Source organism: Haliotis cracherodii, unplaced genomic scaffold (genome assembly GCF_022045235.1).
Source record: "Haliotis cracherodii isolate W230 unplaced genomic scaffold, xgHalCrac1.p SCAF_11, whole genome shotgun sequence".
Classification (NCBI taxonomy): Eukaryota; Metazoa; Mollusca; class Gastropoda; order Lepetellida; family Haliotidae; genus Haliotis; species Haliotis cracherodii.
Genome location: NW_027266266.1, coordinates 8,031,855 through 8,052,537, shown reverse-complemented (window position 1 = coordinate 8,052,537; position 20,683 = coordinate 8,031,855). Strand labels below are relative to the sequence as shown.

The following is a 20,683-nucleotide window of genomic DNA, read 5'->3' as shown; positions in this document are numbered from 1 at the left end:
GAAAAAACGTGGGGTTCAGATATAAAGAATATATTACTTACTTTTGGTTTGGTGTTTCTTTGGAAAGTTCAGGTGACACTGAATGGTTCCTAAATGAATTCATCCACAGGGTTTAACATTGTCACACACCAGCATGGTATTCTGAGGTGTCGAGTTACTCAAACCTACAATTAATTTAGGTGTTAAAGAATGTGTTTACTTATGAAAACAAAATAAACATATGCTTATTTTATTAGCGTTGGTGAATTGAAAATTATGCATAATATAGGGACACTTCGGCTTTGTCCATTATGTAATTTACATGTAATTGTAAGATGGAATTTATTCTGTATTGATATGGCCCTCATACGTGAATATTCGTTCGAAATATGTCAATAGTACAATAGTAATTTTTGGTGTTGGACCCATGTGTATAGATCGTAATTAGACCCGAGGTGTAAATAAATGATTGATACATTATAACAGACAAGGATTCCATCAACAGCCTAGAACAGAGACAAGATGAGGATGGACTTCCCGCAGAATTTAAAAAATTGTACTCTCATAGTAGAATCTCATATTTGAAATTGTTGTTTAACAAAGTTTTAAATACCGATATGTTCCAAGATTCCTGGAATGAAGAAATAGTAATGATTATTCTCTCTTGAACGAATAGAAACTATTTGGGTTGAAACGCTATGATGCAGACGGGGCTGCTGAAACATATGGTTTAGGTTGCAGTCTTCAGTTTTGGTTTGGTTTGTTGTTTAACGCCGCCCTCAGCAATATTCCAACTATATGACGGCGGTCTGTAAACAATCGAGTCTGGACCAGACAATCCAGTGATTAATATCATGAGCATCGATCCACGCCATTGGGATCGATGACATGCATCAACCAAGTCAGCGAGCCTGACCACCCGATCCCGTTAGTCGCCTTTTACGACAAGCATAGTCACCTTTTACGGCAAGCATGAGTTGCTGAAGACCTATTCTACCCCGGAATCTTCACAGGTCCAGGTGGTCCTTTGGGATAGCATGAAATCAATCTCTGTTCAACATGAAGGCAGTTCCTACAGAAAACTACGTTTATAACGAACACTCTTATAACGAACTGACCGATATAACGAACTTATTTCTTAGTCCAAGGCATGTGTTGTATATATTATGTATACATGCTTAAAACGAACTACTGTTATTACGAACTAAAATTAGTGGTCCCTTTGAGTTCGTTATAACCGTAGTTTACTGTATTACAAAAACGAAAATTCATTTACAATCATCATTAAAAATCTTCAGTAAAGTTGGAGGACAATTTTCTTTTGAACCAATCTCCATGCAGTATTTCTTCATGTCGCATAAGAGGGCACGGGAGGCCCAGTCGTCTAAGGAGTCGCGATTCACTGTACAGAGTTGTGTCCCTTGGGCACGCCAGAAACCTATGATTATGGGTTCGAATCCCGGTTCGCAATGTTTCTAGGTTTGTCAACAACATACCCTTGCTCGTGGGTTTCACCGAAGTGGTAAACGTCTGAGACCTGCGTCACTTCGGGCTTTCCTCCCACACTAAGCTGACACGCCGTGATATAACTGGAATATTGTTAAAAGGGGCGTTAAACCCATCTCACTCACTCACTCACACCACTTGAAACGCTGTAACTGACACTATTGTTGACTGTGATGTGAAATCCCCTTTACGCATACCTTACCCCGGAAAAAACAACATAAACATATATATGATAAAAATAGTTTATTGCAATAAACTTGTCCTATTTGGTTAACTGATCCTGAATTCAAGTCTCACTTGACATTTAAAACATACTTCACAAAACCTTTTGAAAACCGATTATGTCAAACTAAATTAGTCATGTATGACATTGAATGCTTCCTTGATGCATTGATTTCTGTTGGAAAGACACAACAGAAATCATTGGCACGAGTTACCCAGCATGATCAGGCATCAACAGATGTTTCCAGTTGCGTCGACCAAAATTTCATTTCTGCAAATCACGCCATCCTATACATGAAAGTTAGGATATAAGGGAAAACATACCATCCATCTAATAGCCTCAAATGCGACGGGCCTTAAAAAATATCCAGAGAAAGTCATTGGATGCAAGTGTTGTGTACAGATGCCAATGACAAAAAGAAAGAAGTTGACAGTCATCTCAGCCAACGAGCAGCAGTTTCTGGCATCCCAAAGACATTCACGCAGCCATAGACTTAAGCCAAATGATACCATTCATCTGGAAGATTTGTCGTTTCTCCTTCGGGAACAATTGGCACTGCATAAAGAAAGAACACGACTATACTCTGTGTCACTGAAAGAAATTAAACAATTCCAGCAACATGTACTGATGGGTGGGTCTACAAAGAGAAAGAACCCACAGTATCGACTAGAGAGTATCCTTCTTGATATATCTTTGAAACGTTTGGCCAAACCAGACAGACTAAATCTGACAAAGACCGCTTGTTCTTGAATGCGAACAAAGGAATTGAAGCCTTAAATTTAAGTAACATTCTGATACAAAAATCCGTTTTCCAAAATGTGCCACAATATTTTGAATTTCAGGTATCACCACCAACTTCATTTTCCTATACGAACACCATTTCATCTAGGTTGTTCAGTTATAGGACGTGTAAATACTACTACTTGTGGCTGGTAAGATTCATCATTCTGCAGCTACTGAAAAAGAGGAAGCAATTGGAATAAACCCATTCTATCCCAGTCAGCTGTCATCCAAGGCTTCCCTACATAGAATGGCTGTAGCCTCAAATAACATAACCAATAATGTAGGTATCACATCATTTGTTTGATCAAAGAATTTGCTATAAGTGACACATTAAGTAATGCCACATATAACGCTGGTATGTTAACTGTGCGTCAGTATGCTCAACATTTGGCTAAAACCTGAAATATTCCAAAGCTCCTTAAATATCCGTAAAAAGACCTATATATTGCCTAGTCTAGCAAATGTACCACCAAATCCCTGTCTCAAAGATTAATTACAACGCTAAATACAAAGAAGGAAGGACTTTCTTTATATTCATGGAAAGTATCTGAGACAAGTGGAATAAATATCATGTGGATTCTCAACAACTTCAAAGATTTGCTAATATGTTTGCAATCACAGAAAAAAAGTTTCATTCTGTCAAAACATGTGATTTTTCAACTTTGTACACCACAATCTCATATGACAAGCTTAAAGAAAAACTTCATTCCTAGATACAAGGCTTTTATGTTACTAAACGTGGTGAGCATATATATTTGTGGTTACTATTTTCAGAGGTTCAGGTCATTTGGACAAACATGAAAATAAACGCCATCTGAAGATTACTAAGCAAGCAATATGTGAAATGCTGGACTTCCTCATTGATAACAGCTGTATGAGATTTGGGGGGTAAATGAAAGTGACAAACCCATTTAGACAAAAAGATTTATGTAAAGACTTTTAGTCAAGAAGTAGGCATCCCTATGACACCTCTCCTTGCGTATCTGTTTCTTTATGCGAATGAATCGGAAACAGAGCTCGGATTGGCAAAGTCAAAACAAAGTAATTTGGCCAATGCTTCATCATATCGTTCAATATCGTTCAATATTCACCAAACAGCCAATAGTTTTCTTCCACTGATTTACCCACCTGAATTAGAAATAGAGTGCAGTGAGACCGCCTCGTCTGTTTCATATTCAGATCTATGCATAATCAGTCAGGATACTCATCTTCTTGAGGCAAGGGAGTTAACTGATTGTAAAAGTTCAATTTTCACCCTTGCCGAAATGGGCTGGAATTTCTGGGCTCAATCGTAGCGTCGTCAGAGGCTATTACGAGTGATGTCCCTTTTATATCCCAACTATTGACCAATCAGATTCCACCTCTCATATCACTTGCATTTGTTTCAAACAAAACGGTGGTGCCCAGTCAATACGATCTGATCGATAATCAATATCGTTTTCGTGATATAAAGTGTCTTATTTCGCGAACTGCATCCAATCAAGTGAGCACCTTGCTTGATTAAAAACATGAAAAGATTTGAAAAATATCTGTGGACGCCGAGTTGACGGAAAACACGCGTTGCAAATCCTGCAATCGACCGAAATCTGCAGGGCAGTTTACGAACCTGATTTTGATTGGGCTATGCATAACTCTATAATTGCAGCTTAGTTTGGCAAAGGTGGAAACTGGACTTTTATAGTCAGTTAACACCCTTGCCTCGGGAAGCGGCCCAAGACTGTATATCAAGAGGGATGACTTCAACTTTCCCTTCATGCCGAGCATTATGTCTGCAGCTCCGGCCTTGGGTGTCTACATTTCACATTTGTTTAGGTACAATCGAGTCTGTTCCTTCTCCCAAGATTTCAAAGAGCGTCATTATACTTTTGCTGATAAGCCGTTTGATCAAGGTTACACACACCGAAGACCCAGGTTCGATTTCCGACATGGGTACAATGTGTGAAGCCCATTTCTGGTATTGCTGGAATATTGCTAAAAGCGGCGTAAAACTAAACTCCCTCACTCACTCACAAATGTATACATACGTACACAATAATATACTCATTTAGCTGATTCATCCATGCGAGATCAGAAATTCAACATTTAATGTTCATTTTCTAAGTGTAATATAAAGAATTACCAACTTGCAGCTTGAAATTACGGCATTACAGTGCCACTCTCACTCACTCACTCCAAGACTATATGGCACTACTACTGTGACAAGATAACTTTACAACTGTGTGCAAAGCACCATCATTGATTTCACGTGGACATAACAAGTGCTCTGTAATCAATAGAACTGATCACGGTACACATTGACTGCTCTGACGATGCATTAAGGTATATTTGCCAGTGTAGGCAGATGAAATGCTATATTGATGAAATGCTATCTGTATTCCAGAATATTTGAACAGTAGCATCGAGACAACAGGTAAATAAAATCGAGGTGCTGTATTTGCTTCGTGATAGGGAAACGGTGATTCCATTACTAAAACCTTTTAATGACTGCCTCTTGCATAGGGATGCTTATCAATACCCATTACTAGGCGTGACATATGTGTGTGTGCAGGATGATAATTAACATAGATAGAACATTTGTGTTGCACGGGGTTTAATTCACGTCAATAAGTCAAACAGTACGGAGGAACAGGAACGTTGATGAGACGTTAGTTCCTAACCTTCTGGAACATGTGGAACGGTTTATACCACGGGAACGGTTATGCTTCCCTGACACCGTGACAGCTGTATTTCCGAGCGTACAGAAGCAGGCACAGAGCGTTCAGTTTATTTCCAAAGTGTCTGATACCGGAACAGTGATACCATTATTACTCCAAATGCAAAGGGACACAAGCTGACACAGTGATATCACAATACTGCAGGAACGTGTTAACAAGCTGAAACAGTGATATCACAAATACCTCAGTACCGTGTCAGTCAGCTGAAATAGTGATATCACAATACTGCAAGAACGTGTTAACAAGCTGAAATAGTGATATCACAATACCACATGAACGTGTGAACATGCTGAAACGGTGATATTACAATACCACAAGAACGTGTTAACAAGCTGAAACAGTGATATCACAATACTGCAAGAACGTGTTAACAAGCTGAAATAGTGATATCACAATACCACATGAACGTGTGAACATGCTGAAACGGTGATATTACAGTACCACAAGAACGTGTTAACAAGCCGAAACAGTGATATAACAAATACCACAAGAACGTGTTAACAAGCTGACACAGTGATATCACAATACCACATGAACGTGTGAACATGCTGACACGGTGATATTATAATACCACAAGAACGTGTTAACGAGCTGCACAGTGATATCACAATTACCACAAGAACGTGTTAACGAGGGACACAGTGATATCACAAATACCACAAGAACATGTTAACGAGCTGACATAGTGATATCACAAATACCACAAGAACATGTTAACGAGCTAACATAGTGATATCACAAATACCACAAGAACGTATTAACAGGCTGACATAGCGATAGCACAATACCCCAGGAACGTGTGAACAAGCTGACACAGTGATATCACAATACCCCAGGAACGTGTGAACAAGCTGACACAGTGATATCACAATACCTCAGGAACGTGTGAACAAACTGACACAGTGATATCACAATACCTCAGGAACGTGTGAACAAACTGACACATTGATATCACAATACCCAAGGAACGTGTGAACAAACTGACACAGTGATATCACAATACCCAAGGAACGTGTGAACAAACTGACAAAGTGATATCACAATACCCCAGGAACGTGTTAACAACTCTTGCCCCTAGACTTCTTTACCTAAGGCAACAGTGATATCACTACACCTCCAACCAAACAGAAGTAGGGCCACTGATATCATCCAACTCTAATCCTATTCATAGTAAGTTCGTTCATATTATCCACATCTCTCACCAATCTCACAATGAAGACTTTTGTTCCCATCGTTATGCTGTGGCATCTCATCACCACAGACGCCAATACATACGGCGTCACTGACAAGCTGCAAGCATCTCTACTTAAAGGATACAACCAAGACCTTCGCCCTCGCTGGAACCAGCAGGACACTGTGGACGTCTACATGAGCATCAACTACTTCTCCGTCCTTGACCTCGACGTTGCCAAGGAGACCCTGACCACAGATATTTGGGCGTTTTACTTGTGGAAGGATGATATACTGACTTGGAATACGTCAGCGCATGGTGACATTGAAGGCTTCAGAGTGTCCCCGACAAAAGTATGGACCCCGGATGTTGTGGTCCAGAATCCTATTGAAACCTCTATCGTCACTTCCGGTAGTAGGGTGTACGCTCTCCACACTGGACTTTTTCGGATCGATGTTGAATACCATACTGAAACAAGTTGTGTTACCTCTGTAACAAAGTTCCCATTCGACGAACACACTTGTGAAATTCTCTTTTCTTCAGATACGTACGTCGCTGGAGAGTTGAATATATCTACAGTTAAAGTACGTTATCCGTTTATTTCGAAAAGCAGTCAGTGGAATGTAGTCGGTGGTGGTTCTGAAAAAGAAAAGGGAGACAAGAAAAAGCAGAGTTTTGTGAAACTGCTGGTTACCGTCAAGAGGCAGCCTGTCTACTTCGTTGTGAATCTTCTACTGCCAATCCTGGTCATCTCGACGCTCAGTCCGTGCGTCTTCCTGGTCAAGTCTGAAACAGGAGAGAAACTGTCCATCTCGGTGACCCTCTTCCTGTCTTTCACATTCTTCATCACTCTTCTTAACGGTATGCTACCCCAGACCTCCAGTAGCACCTCACTTATCTCCCTTTACGTATGTGTCCAACTCCACCTGAGCGGTTTGTATATCGTCCTCTGTATCGTCATCCAGCGCGTCAGTCTCATGAAGGAACACAACACGATTACGTCTCGTATTGCCAGGTTCACATGTGTACCATCCAAAGTCGCCGTTACTCCTCTTATTGTTAAACCGGATGTAGACGCACCGGAAGTAACACCGGAAATGAGGATCCCTGGTCCGACGGAAGTCGCTGACAAACTGGACAAATTGTTTTTCATGTTCTTCTTTGTCGTATCCGGCACTCTTACAGCTGGATATTCAGTCTTCGTGGCCCTATGATCTTCTGTGTCAATCAACTGTGATGCACCGGAAGTGAGACGAAAACCGGAGATCCCTGGTCCGACGGAAGTCGCTGACAAACTGGACAAATTGTTTTTCATGTTCTTCTTTGTCGTATCCGTCACTCTTACAACTGGTTTATTCAGTCTTCGTGGCCCTATGATCTTCTGTGTGAATCAACTGTGATGCACCGGAAGTGACACCGGAATTGGAGATCTCTGGTCCGACGGAGGTCGCTGACAAACTGGACAAATTGTGTTATGTTGTACGCTTTGTCATATCCTTCATTTCTTTCCAGTAGTTGTTCCGTTGTCGTGAGCCTATGATCTTCTGTGTAAATGAACAGTCATGCACCGGAAGTGAGACCAAAATTGGAGATCCCTTGTTCGACGGTAGTCGCTAACAAACTGGACAAATTGTGCGTTTTTGTGAGTGTTGTCCCTTTCCGTTTTCGTCTGTTTAAATTAACAGTGATGCAACTCACGATTGGAATAATACCGTATTCCCTGTATGTATACGTAGAACCCGCCTTTTATGGTCGTGTCCTCAGTTCTTCTCACAAAGAATCATATCGGAGTAAAATGTATGATTAAAATGAGATTTGAAAAATACGAAATTGAAAATGCGTCTTCTTATAATTACTCCTAGTAACATTTGAATACCAAGGTAGTTTCAACATGTCCAATACATATACCAAAATATAAAATACCTGGCCTCAAATATGGAGAGGTTCTAAAAGTAAACTGAAATTAATGCGAATCCGGAGTGTTAATTGACGAAATACGTCTTCAACACGTTGTGATGCGAAGATCAGTTTCTCACAAACGAAGCCCGATGGATTGATATCGTCAACGAGAAATGTGCAAGTATTTTTGTAACCAAATGGAGTCACTTTATACATGGTTTGAGAAGCTATTTTAAAATAACGGATCTAAGTAATCAGCGAGTGCGCACTAATCCGTTGGCCGGGGCTTTATTAATGTTACGCCCCTGTGTGTTGTAATGAGAGAGTGAGTATGGTTTTACGCCGCTTTTAGCAATATTCCAGCAATATCACGGCGGGGGACACCAGAAATGGGGTTCACATATTGTATCCATGTCGGGAATCGAACCCGGGTCTTTGGCTTGACGAGCGGACGCTTTAACCACTAGGCTACCCGACCGCCTCCTGTGTGTTATAATATGGCACAATATAACTATGATTCGCCTCTGCGGCGCGTGCTTTAGTGGTCTGTAATTACAAGTTTACATAGAAACATGGTTTCAGCTTTGAGCATTCTTTGTATTCAGAAATTCAAAGGAGAACATCTAATTAACTTTTATTACTTTGGGATGTATTCTGTGTGTTGAATTGTACTTTTGCGCTCACACTCGTTTCAATCCTGCACTTTCTAATAAAGGTTTGAACGAAATGTTCTTTGAGAAAAGTGGTTCACAAAAACATCAGCTGACTATTTCTGGCAGCAGACCCACATGTTTACCCTTCACTGTGAACATGTGTACAAGGTCTACTCATATATATAGTTCAGGTCTATTTAGCTGTTGAGGGAAAACTAGTTTCAGGTTGCTACAAACAGATTATTTCCACTGATGTTGTCAGTGAGCATCTTTGCTTCATTGTGATTGACCCGTGAAGATGCGGGCTAGAATAGGTCTTCAGCAACCCATGCTTGTCGTAAGAGGCTAACGTTATCGGGTGGTCAGGCTCGCTGACTTGATTGATGCATGTTATGGTATGCTAATTGCGTGGATCGATGCTCATGATGTCAATAACTGGATTGTCTGGTTCAGACTCGATTATTTACAGACCGCCGCCATTAAGCTTGAATATTGCTGAGTGCGGCGTTATTAAACAAACAAACAAATCATTGTGATTGATGAAGTACTTGCTGTTTCATTGCTTTCATTGTTTGCGAGGAGGTCCATAACTACATGATGTCACACGAACGCAGGGTGACTTCACACATTGTACATGAATTCATGTAACATCGTTCTTGTTCCTGTCTGATGATATACCCCGCCCACGCGATCCAACGTTGCCTGTCTCATGATATACCACGCCCACGCGATCCAGCGTTGCCTGTCTCATGATATACCACGCCCACACGATCCAACGTTGCCTGGCCGATGATATACTATGCCCACACGATCCAGCGTTGCCTGTCTCATGATATACCATACCCACGCGATCCAGCGTTGACTGTCTCATGATAGACCACGCCAACACGATCCAACGTTGCCTGGCCGATGATATACCACGCCCACACGATCCAGCGTTGCCTGTCTCATGATAGACCACACCCACGCGATTCAGCGTTGCCTCTCTGATGATATACCACGCCCACACGATCCAGCGTTGCCTGTCTCATGATAGACCACACCCACGCGATTCAGCGTTGCCTCTCTGATGATATACCACGCCCACACGATCCAGCGTTGCCTGTCTCATGATAACCACACCCACGCGATTCAGCGTTGCCTCTCTGATGATATACCACGCACACACGATCCAGCGTTTCCTGCCTCATCATATACCACGACCACACGATCCAACGTTGCCTCTCTGATGATATACCACGCACACACGATCCAGCGTTTCCTGCCTCATGATATACCACGCCCACGCGATCCATCGTTGCCTCTCTGATGATGTTCAACGCCCACACGATCCAACGTTAGCTATCTGATGATAGACCACGCCCAGGCGATCCAGCGTTGCCTGTCTTATGATATACCCCGCTCACACGATCCAGCGCTGCTTGTCTGATGATATACCAAGCTCACACGATACCACGTGTTTCCCAAGATGACGTGCTTATGGGACAGTGGCATTGAAGCGTCCTGACCACTGACAAGCGCTTCTCAACCCCAACCCATCGCCGAATTGTGCATCACACTGGCTGGTGTTAGTGAATATAGGAGGAAACATATTTCGTTAAAACGATATCCTCAATTTTCACGTTGGTGGATTATGTCAGTGGTCACATATCACTATGTACTTACAACATGGTTGACGCAAGCAGAATGAAAATTGTAATAAAATTGAGGCCACTCTTCTATCACTGTTACAAACATTAATAAAATATCCGCTGTGTAGGAGTCAACAACGGCTGGTTCAAACTGAATACTTGAAATGGGAGTAAAGGACGTTTTAAAATTCATCAGCTGGGCAACAAGATTGGGTCGTGCGGGCGTGGTATATCATCAGACAAGCTAAACTGGATCGTGCGGGCGTGGTATATCATCAAACAAGCTAAACTGAATCGTGCGGGCGTGGTATATCGTCAGACAAGCTAAACTGGATCGTGCGGGCGTGGTATATCATCAGACAAGCTAAACTGGATCGTGCGGGCGTGGTATATCGTCAGACAAGCTATACTGGATCATGTGGGCGTGGTAAATCACCAGACAAGCTATACTGGATCATGTGGGCGTGGTAATTCATCCGAGGCAAAACTGGAGCGTGTGGGCGTGGTATATTATCAGACAAGCTAAACTGGATCATGAGCTCGTGGTATTTCTTTAAAGAGGCAAACCTGGATTATGTGGGCGTGGTATATCATCAGAGAAGCGATACTTGATCATGTGGGCGTAGGATATCATCAGCCAAGCACCAAGGCTTGATCGTGTGTTGTCTTGTTGGGAACAGTCCTTCAATGCCAAAAGTTCAAACTTTGTCAATAGGTCTGTTTTAAATGCCCCCAATTCTATTAAATATTATAGCTAAAATGGATAGAATTATCATAAACCACCCGCATGTTACTAGAAATGAGCGGGCCACTGTAACTTGATAATGCCCTCATATTGTTTGACGACGGGCCATTATTACGCCCGTTGTTAGGTGACGTCATATTGATGTTCAATAGTGACGTAATCTGGTATGGTCTATGACGTTTCCATATTTGTAAAAGTGGAATTTGTCATCACCCGTCCCTTTCCGTAACCTGCAAGAAATACTCTTCAGCGTGATATCATTACGCAGCGAGTTGACAATTCTTTTATAGACATAGACGAACCCAGTCGCCAAATGTTCACGAGAGCTCACGAGTCGCTATTCGGCTTGTCCCGGAATAACACGAGTTGGTCACGAATGTAAATGTGGGTCGGGGACATTCGTTGTGTGTTGATTGCAGTAAATATTTCAAAACCGATATTGTTGTTTATATATATTTGATAACCAATTCAATCCGTCGGGCAGTTAATGGAAGACCTCGGGCATCTGCAAATGATAATGCCCTGAAAAATAGCGTTACCCTGATATTAGAGTATTACGATTTGTCCATAATATCAGATGTTCAGGGACAGTGCCATCATGGAGTATGGTTTTGTATCATTGACAAGCGGAATCCCAAATTTATTCATCAAAAAGTCGATGCTTGTAATTTGCCCTCCATTCACCAGGTGCACTGACCAAACCTGTCCAATCCTAAACTGATGGCGCATGTTCAAAGGGGCTTTAACCCCCGAATCGGCCACTTAATGAGTGGTTCAAGAAAATTAATAACGGATTACGGTGATGGGCAAAATACTTCAACCACAGCTATGGAATCCTAGAAAGGACACTGTCGCGTTGTCGCGCATTTTAACGCCTTTTTAACACATTTTTGATGGGGCGAAAATGCGACAATGACCTTGAAAAATGTCGCGTTGTCGCATTGTTGCGTTGTCGCATTATCGCCCTTTGGTTGAATAAAAAATATTATTCAAAGCGCGACAATGGGACAAAGCGACAATTGTAGCGTTTTCATTCATTTTGTCACTTTTTACTTGATTTTGTAAGGGCGACAAAGCGACAATGTGACGATTTCCCTTCTAGGATTCCATACACAGCTCGTGGTATGCATCAGCTTTGTTGCTGAGTGTATACACGGTCGATATCTAGAACCTGGCGGGACATGAGTTCCAGCACGTCTTACATACCAAATCATATTCCAAAGCATTAAACATCAAAACTAACATTTTCTTTGATGCAAAATGATGACACGTGTTTAACGCCTAATCTCTCCACCTACTGTTCAGATGGTCGTAAAACTACACACGTGAACGGTGATACCACTTATCGCCAATGTAAGCTATGTCCTGAATCTGACTATCTCGCACTATATTAGCCAAATTCGTCTGTTCTTTTCCTGTATCTGAACTCCATGGACATTCTTACGTTAAGATTACATACTTTGATTATAGATACGTTTGGCAAACAACTGCATCTTGTGTCTAGTCGCGAAGATTTGATACTTTTGTTAGTTGCGAAATCAATGGAATCAGGAGAGGTTTGTTACAGCGGATGGTGTTTGTTACAGCAGATGGTGTTTGTTACAGCGGATGGCGTTTGTTACAGCTGGTGGTGTTTTGTACAGCAGATGGTATTTCTTACAGCGTCGGGTTTGTTACAGCTGTTTGTGTTTGTTACAGCGGATGGTGTTTGTTACAGCGGATGGCGTTTGTTACAGCGGTTGGGGTTTGTTACGGCTGGTGGTGTTTGTTACAGCCTATGGTGTGTGTTACAGCTGATTGTGTTTGTTACAGCCTATAGTGTGTGTTACAGCTGATTGTGTTTGTTACAGCCTATGGTGTGTGTTACAGCTGTTGGTGTTTGTTACAGCTGTTGGTGTTTGTTACAGCGGATGGCGTTTGTTACAGCTGGTGGTGTTTGTTACAGCAGATGGCGTTTGTTACAGCGGATGGTGTTTGTTACAGCGGATGGCGTTTGTTACAGCGGATGGCGTTTGTTACAGCTGATTGTGTTTGTTACAGCCTATGGTGTGTGTTACAGCTGATTGTGTTTGTTACAGCGTCGGGATTTGTTACAGCTGGTGGTATTTGTTAAAGCGGATGGTGTTTGTTACAGCTGTTGGTGTTTGTTACAGCGGATGGTGTTTGTTACAGCTGGTGATGTTTGTTACAGCTGGTGGGGTGTGTAACAGCGGATGGTGTTTGTTACAGCTGATGGTGTGTGTTATAGCTGATGGTGTTTGTTACAGCTGATGGTGTATGTTACAACGTCCAGTTTCCACCCTAGCAGAACTAGGCTGGAATTTCTGGGCTCGATCGTAGCGCCACAAGTGGCGTTTATAAGTTGTATCCCTTCTTTGTCCTTTCTATTGACGAATCAGATTCCAACTCTTATATCACTTGCATTTGCTTCACACAAAATGCGCCCTGTCAAGGCGATCTGATCGATAAACAATATCTTTATCATACTGAAACGGATCATACTTCGCAAAGTGCATCAAATCACACGAGCACCTTGATAAAAAACACGAAAAGATTTGAAATACATACGTTGACGCTAAAGTAACGATGAACATTTTATGCAAATCCTACAATCGTCCGAAATATGCACGGCAGTTTACGTAGCGGATGTTGACCTCGTGACGCGATTTTGATTAGACTGTGCATAGACTCGTTTGTCCAGCCAAAATGTAACTCCATAAATCCACCCTAGTTCGGCAAGGGTCGAAACTGGTCTTTCATAGTCAGTTAATTCCCTTGCCTCGGAAAGATGGGTTTGTTACAGCTCATCTTGCGTGCGTGGCTGCATGCATACCGGTTTTGTAGTGCTAGCCAACGGAGATACCATGCCGCAGTTTAACATGGATACCCCACTCAGACACAGTCCATCTTTTATCCAATCAATGCCGGGCGTCAGCCATGATAACAACAAGTACCATCTTTTGTTATGACGTGGCCAGGAAATCGAACCACCGATCTTCCGCTCTCTGGGCAGACGCTCTATCCACTAGACCACGGAGGCGGTCAGGCCGTGAGGTAATTGAAAACCTAACTTAATTAACCAACTTACTGTTAACTTTAGTCCTTTACCGTAAACTGTAAAAGAGTGAGTGAGTATGGGTTTACACCGCTTTTAGCAATACAGCAATATATCGGCGGGAGAAACCAGAAATGGGCTTCACACATTGTACCCATGCCGGGATTCGATCCCGGGTCTTCGGCGTGACGAGCGAAGGCTTTAACCACAAGGCTACCCGACCGCCCCCTGTAAAGGAGATGAGTATCGAAGGCTATATGATGGAAATTAGGAGGCAATATTTGTCTAAATACACTTATTAAAGTGAGTTGGTATCAACGCCGCTTGTAAATAAATTTCACACAGAGAGTGAGTAAGCTGGGTTTAACGCCGCTTTGAACAGTATTCCAGTTATATCATGGCGTGTCAGTTTAATGTGGGAGGAAAGCCCGAAGTGATGCAGGTCTCAGACGTTTACCATTTCGGTGAAACCCTCGAGTGCGGGTATGGTGCTGTCAAACTTAGAAACATAATCAGGGCGAACCGGGATTCGAACCCACAATCATAGGTTTCTGGCGTGTCCAAGGGACGCAACTCTGTAAGCTAATTGCGGCATGTTAGACGATTGGGCCACCCGTGCCACGTCATCCCCTCCACCCACCCCTGTCACGGAGAATTGACCGGGTGTCTGTATAGTTGCAGAGTGAAGGTAACCTTACATCTGGCATGGGAGGGGCGGTCGGGTAGCCTAGTGGTTAAAGCGTTCGCTCGTCACGCCGAAGACCCGGGTTCGATTTCCGACATGGGTACAATGTGTGAAGCCCATTTCTGGTGTCCCCCGCCGTGATATTGCTGGAATATTGCTAAAAGCGGCGTAAAACCAAACTCGCTCACTCACTCTGGCAAAATGCGGGTATGTGTATTAAGGCTCAAATTAGTGAGTTTGTGATTTCTTAATGTAGCAGGTAATGACGAGAGCAGGACGTTAATGAGTCTCTATCATTAAACATGACGTGGCGTAACAATTGGGGTAGGCCAATAACCCGACAATCACCTACAGTAGTACATTTTCCATTGTATATTCCTACTCAAAGTTTGTGTGAATTCTGTAGTGGCATGCCTTTGGAATCCTGGAAGGAACACTGTCGCGTTGTCGCCAAAACAAAATCAACCAATTGACAAATTAAGCAGTTCTTACCAAATGTGGAGTTGTTACGTTTTAAATAATATTCTTGCTTTTATATCAAAAGGCGAGAATACGACAATGTGTCCGTCAGTCTGCTGTAAACATGATCAGTCTAAGTGAGTGAGTGACTTTGGTTCAACGCCGCTTTAAACAATATTAAAGTTGTAACGTGTCAGATTGATTTTGGAGGAAAACTATTGTTTCAGGTCTAAGATGTTTACAACTTCCATGAAACCCATGATCACGGATGCGGTGCTGACACAATTAGAAACATAAAAAATAAATAAAGAAGAGTGAGTGAGTATGGTTTTACGCCGCTTATTCCAGCAATATCACGGCGGGGGACACAAGAAATGGGCTTCACACATGTCGGGAATCGAACCCGGGTCTTCAGCATTTTGCCAGAGTGAGTGAGTGAGTATGGTTTTACGCCGCTTTTAGCAATATTCCAGCAATATCACGGCGGGGGACACCAGGAATGGGCTTCACACATTGTACCCATGTCGGGAATCGAACCCGGGTCTTCGGCGCGACGAGCGAACGCTTTAACCACTAGGCTACCCGACCGCCCCAGATAAAGAAGAAACTATAAAAAAGAAGATAACACTGAAACAAACGTTTTGCCTAACCTTTTACAAAAACAAATTACCTCTACACTGGCCATGCAGAATACCGTATGTTTTATTTCACCATAGAAAATAGAAAAAAATATATTCTATCATTCTGTCAAACGTTTTGCGTAATAGTTAAACGGTTCTTTTGACACACCACAGTCCCAGGATCGATTCTGGTGATACAATATGTGAAGCCCATTTCGAGAGTCAGCACGTGGCACGGGTGGCCCAGTCGTCTGAGGCGCCGCATTTCGCTGTGCAGAGTTGCGTCCCTTGAGCACGCCAGAAACCTTGACCGTGGGTTCGAATCCCGGTTCGCCCCGATTATGTTTCTAGGTTTGTCAGCACCATACCCGTGCTCGTAGGTTTCACCAAAGTGGTAAACGCCTGATACCTGCATCACTTCGGGCTTTCCCCCCACATCAAGCTGACCCGCGGTAATATAACTGGAATACTGTTCAAAGCGGCGTTAAGCCCAACTCATTATATACGACCTCTTCATTATATGCCAGTAACGTCTCATATTCCACAGGTTGGAAAGCTCAGCCTAGGTGACTACAGGTTTAACATAATTAACACCAGATTCCTCGCAAAGGTCATTGCGTTGGGGAAACATTTTGCTGTAAGTGACTCTTATCAGCTATAATAATGTTTTTCGCTTATTCTGTGAAATTAAACTACGTTTTTTCCTGGACATAATGTGACATGTTGTTTTTTCAGCGTGTAATAAGCTGCTTGATATCGCTAGCACAGGCTACAGATGCTAGGTGATGGATAGCCTTGCTCCAAGGCTGTACTGAAAGAAAAGTCCATGGATGTTTAGTAATTCTACCCTCCAATTAGGTAAGTCTAGATATGGAGACGGTACTGAGGACTCTAGTCGCGTATAGGGACAGTGTCCTTATTATTTTCATTATCTAGAAATTATGATTTATACTAATAATTATTGACTTGGAGACTTGTGCAAGTCTAGGTGATGGGACATGAGGGAGTTCTTGTTATGGGTCAAGGGTCATAGGCTGACCGTGAAATTGCTGTAGACTCAGTGACTTCACCCCCACGCCGTCGAGGGCTGGGAGATTCGGACTACTTGGTTAATACAGAGACAAAAATATATTTGATGGTCTCTGGTTAATAGTCGGGGTTTGTCGCGCTCACCGTTACCATGTACACCAGTGATTGATAGCATGAGCACGTATTCGGGGCACAGTGTGTGTGTGTGAGTGTGTGTATGTGTGTGTGTGTGTGTATGCATGTGAGTGTGTGCTTATGTGTGTATATGTGCATATGTATGTGTGTGTATGTGCGTGTGTGCGTGCCTGCGTGCGTGCGTGTGTGTTTATGGTGTTATGGCACCAATTTGGAGTTTTACAGGACTATCACTCCATCAACGCGTGGGGGGCCATGGCAATAGTCTCCATACATGTACAATGTAGACTATTATACTACATTGTGAATGGATTGCAGGTACATGCAATGTTTGATAAATACATGTAAACAGTTTGTCAAATATTAGTGCTATAATAATGTTATGTATGTACCAGCATATACTTATGCAGTGGTCTTATATATACCACTTTGACACTGGTTTTATCACAGTTCATGTATGTACATGTAGATGGGTAAAACAACACACACGATGTCCATTTATGGAGGGACGTCCTGATTAGTGTGGCCACACAGTTAAAGTTGATAACAATAGGAAATGCATTAAATGTTCTCCTACAAAACTGATTATTATATACGCATTTGCGTTAGACATATATACTTCAATCCCCATGTTATTAAAATTAAATCCAACCATTAACTATGGACCTTTCTGTGTGTAACAAGTGTCATTGGGATATTAGAGTAGAATTTGTACATTCAAACACGTTTTACACATACTGTACAAGTTATAACAATCAGAGAGACGGTCAGTAAGACAGTTTGGTTTGTTTGTTTGTTTGTTTGTTGTTTAACGCTGCACTCAGCAATATTCCAGCTTTATGACGGCGGTCTGTAAATAATCGAGTCTTGAACAGACAATCCAGTGATTGACATCATGAGAATCTATCCACGCAATTGGGATCGAAGACATGCATCAAACAAGTCAGCGAGGCTGACCGCCCGATCGTATTCGCCTTTTACGACAAGCATAGTCGCCTTTTACGGTAAGCATGGCTTGCTGAAGACCTATTCTACCCCGGATCTTCACGTGTCTGTGAGACCGCTAATTATCTTGTATTAGTTTGTAATTAATGTGTTTTTTTGTTTTTCTCGAGACATACAGCATGACAAACAGTTTCTACAGTGTGTGTTATACAATGTACATGCACAATGTGTACGACCCTCATGCGAAAATAACTTTTTAGTGATTAAAGTTAAATATGTGAGTAAATATTGTTAGTTTATGATAAATAAATAACCAGTTTTGATTGTTCTGACGTTTGATATTTACGCATTGTGTATGCAAGATATGCATGTATGGTTAGGGTTAGGGTATGTGTGAGTGTGTGTTTGTGTGTGTGTGTTTGTGTGTATGCATGTCAGTGTGTGCTTATGTGTGTATATGTGTATATGTATGTGTGCGAGTGTGTGTATGCATGTGAGAGTGTGCTTATGTGTGTATATTTGCATATGTATGTGTGTGTATGTATGCGTATGTGCGTGCGTTTGTGTGTGTATGTGTGTGTATGCATGTGAGTGTGTGCTTATGTGTGTATATGTGTATATGAATGTGTGTATGTATGCGTGTGTGCGTGCGTTTGTGTGTGTATATTGTATGAAGGTGAGTGTGTACTTACGTATGTATATGTGTATATGAATGTGTGTATGTATGCGTGTGTGCGTGCGTTTGTGTGTGTATGTGTGTGTGTGTGTATTGTATGCATGTGAGTGTGGGCTTATGTGTTAATATTTGCATATGTATGTGTGTATGTATGCGTGTGTGCGTGCGTTTGTGTGTGTATATGTGTAAGTGTGTGTATGCATGTGCGTGAGTGTATGCATGCTAGTGTGTATGCATGCTAGCGTGTGTGTATGTATGTGAGTGTGTGTATGTGTGTTAAATACACTGTGCTAGACATGACGAATGAAGCAGGAATGTATTTCACACTAAATCATGACAGCAAATACTGGTCGATGCTAATCTGTTGATTGTGATGAGATTGCATGCATTCTGCAAGGGTGAATCACGGACAACGTTTGCCTTGTCTGCCAAGGGGAAGCAATGTGGGGAGTGCACGCAACAATCAGAGTATTGACGGGGGCATGATCAAGCTTCTCCCACAGGACGCTGTCGTGTTGTTAAAATATTGCTGACTGCCGCGTAAACCAAACAGGAAGTTATGATTTTAATGTTCCGGTCTTCAGTAATGAACAGGAAACTAGTTTAGCGAGAGAGTGAGTATGTTTTTACGCCGCTTTTAGCGCTTCTCGCATTGTACCCATGTGTTGACTTGAACCAGGGCCTTCGGTGTGAGGAGCGAACGCTTTAACCACTAGGCTACCTAACCGCCCCTTTAGTATCTGGAGTGAGTGAGTGAGAGAGTGAGTATGTTTTTACGCCGCTGTTAGCAATATTCCAGTAACATCACGGCGGGGGACACCAGAAATGGGCTTCACACATTGTACCCATGTCAGGAATCGAACCCGGGTCTTCGGCGTGACGAGCGAACGCTTTAACCACAAGGCTACCCGACCGCCCCTTAGCGAGAGAGACATATGTTTACTCTTTGCATGACCTTTGTTACTATAGTCTACAACTATTTGCCATGTCCTGTTTATATTATTAAGGTGGCACGGGTTGCACGGGTGGCACGGGTGGCCCAGTCGTCTAAGGCGCCGCGATTCGCTGTGCAGAGTTGCGTCCCTTGGGCACGCCAGAAACCTATAATTTTGGGTTCGAATCCCGGTTCGCACCGATTATGATACTAGGTTTGTCAGCACCATACCCGTGCTCGTGGGTTTCACCGAAGTGGTAAACGCCTGAGACCTGCATCACTCCGGGCTTTCCTCCCACATTAAGCTGACACGCCGTGATATAACTGGAACACTGTTCAAAGCGGCCTTGAAACCAACTCACTCACTCACTCATTATATTATTACAATACTATTCCGTCCATCGTTACACCTAGGACATATCAACCTCCCTTATCTCCGTCTGCAATAAACGTGTCTAACGCGCCGCAATTAGCAGAGTTGCGTTCCTCATACGTGGCAGAAACCTATGGAATCCCTATGGAATGTTTCCGCGCTTGTGGGTTTCACCAATCTGGTAAACGTCTTTGACCTTCATGACTTCTCCCACATCAAGGTGTCACTCATTCACTCACTCACTCACTCACTCACTGCAACCCAGGCAGTGGACATACCTGTCGGACGCCGCTATACAGGCGGAATACTATGACCATTAATTTAATCAAATTGTCAACAGTGTCAAATGGTTTGTTTGAGGAAAAAGTAAAAATAACATAAGAAGGTGTTTGTCACATGATTTATGTAAATCACGTCACCTTTAGTTCATGTGGTCCAGGTTTCAGTGACAGATACGCACCCCTTCTC

At 42.5% G+C, this 20,683-nt stretch overlaps 1 protein-coding gene across 1 annotated transcript; it reads left to right on the top strand.

Moving 5' to 3' along the window:
• Positions 1–6,417: 6,417 nt before the first annotated feature.
• On the top strand, positions 6,418–7,590 carry LOC139456061 (acetylcholine receptor subunit delta-like). The gene has a single exon (XM_071237568.1). The coding sequence runs from the start codon at positions 6,418–6,420 to the stop codon at positions 7,588–7,590; it is 1,173 nt and encodes a 390-aa protein (XP_071093669.1).
• The last annotated feature ends 13,093 nt before the right edge of the window (positions 7,591–20,683 follow it).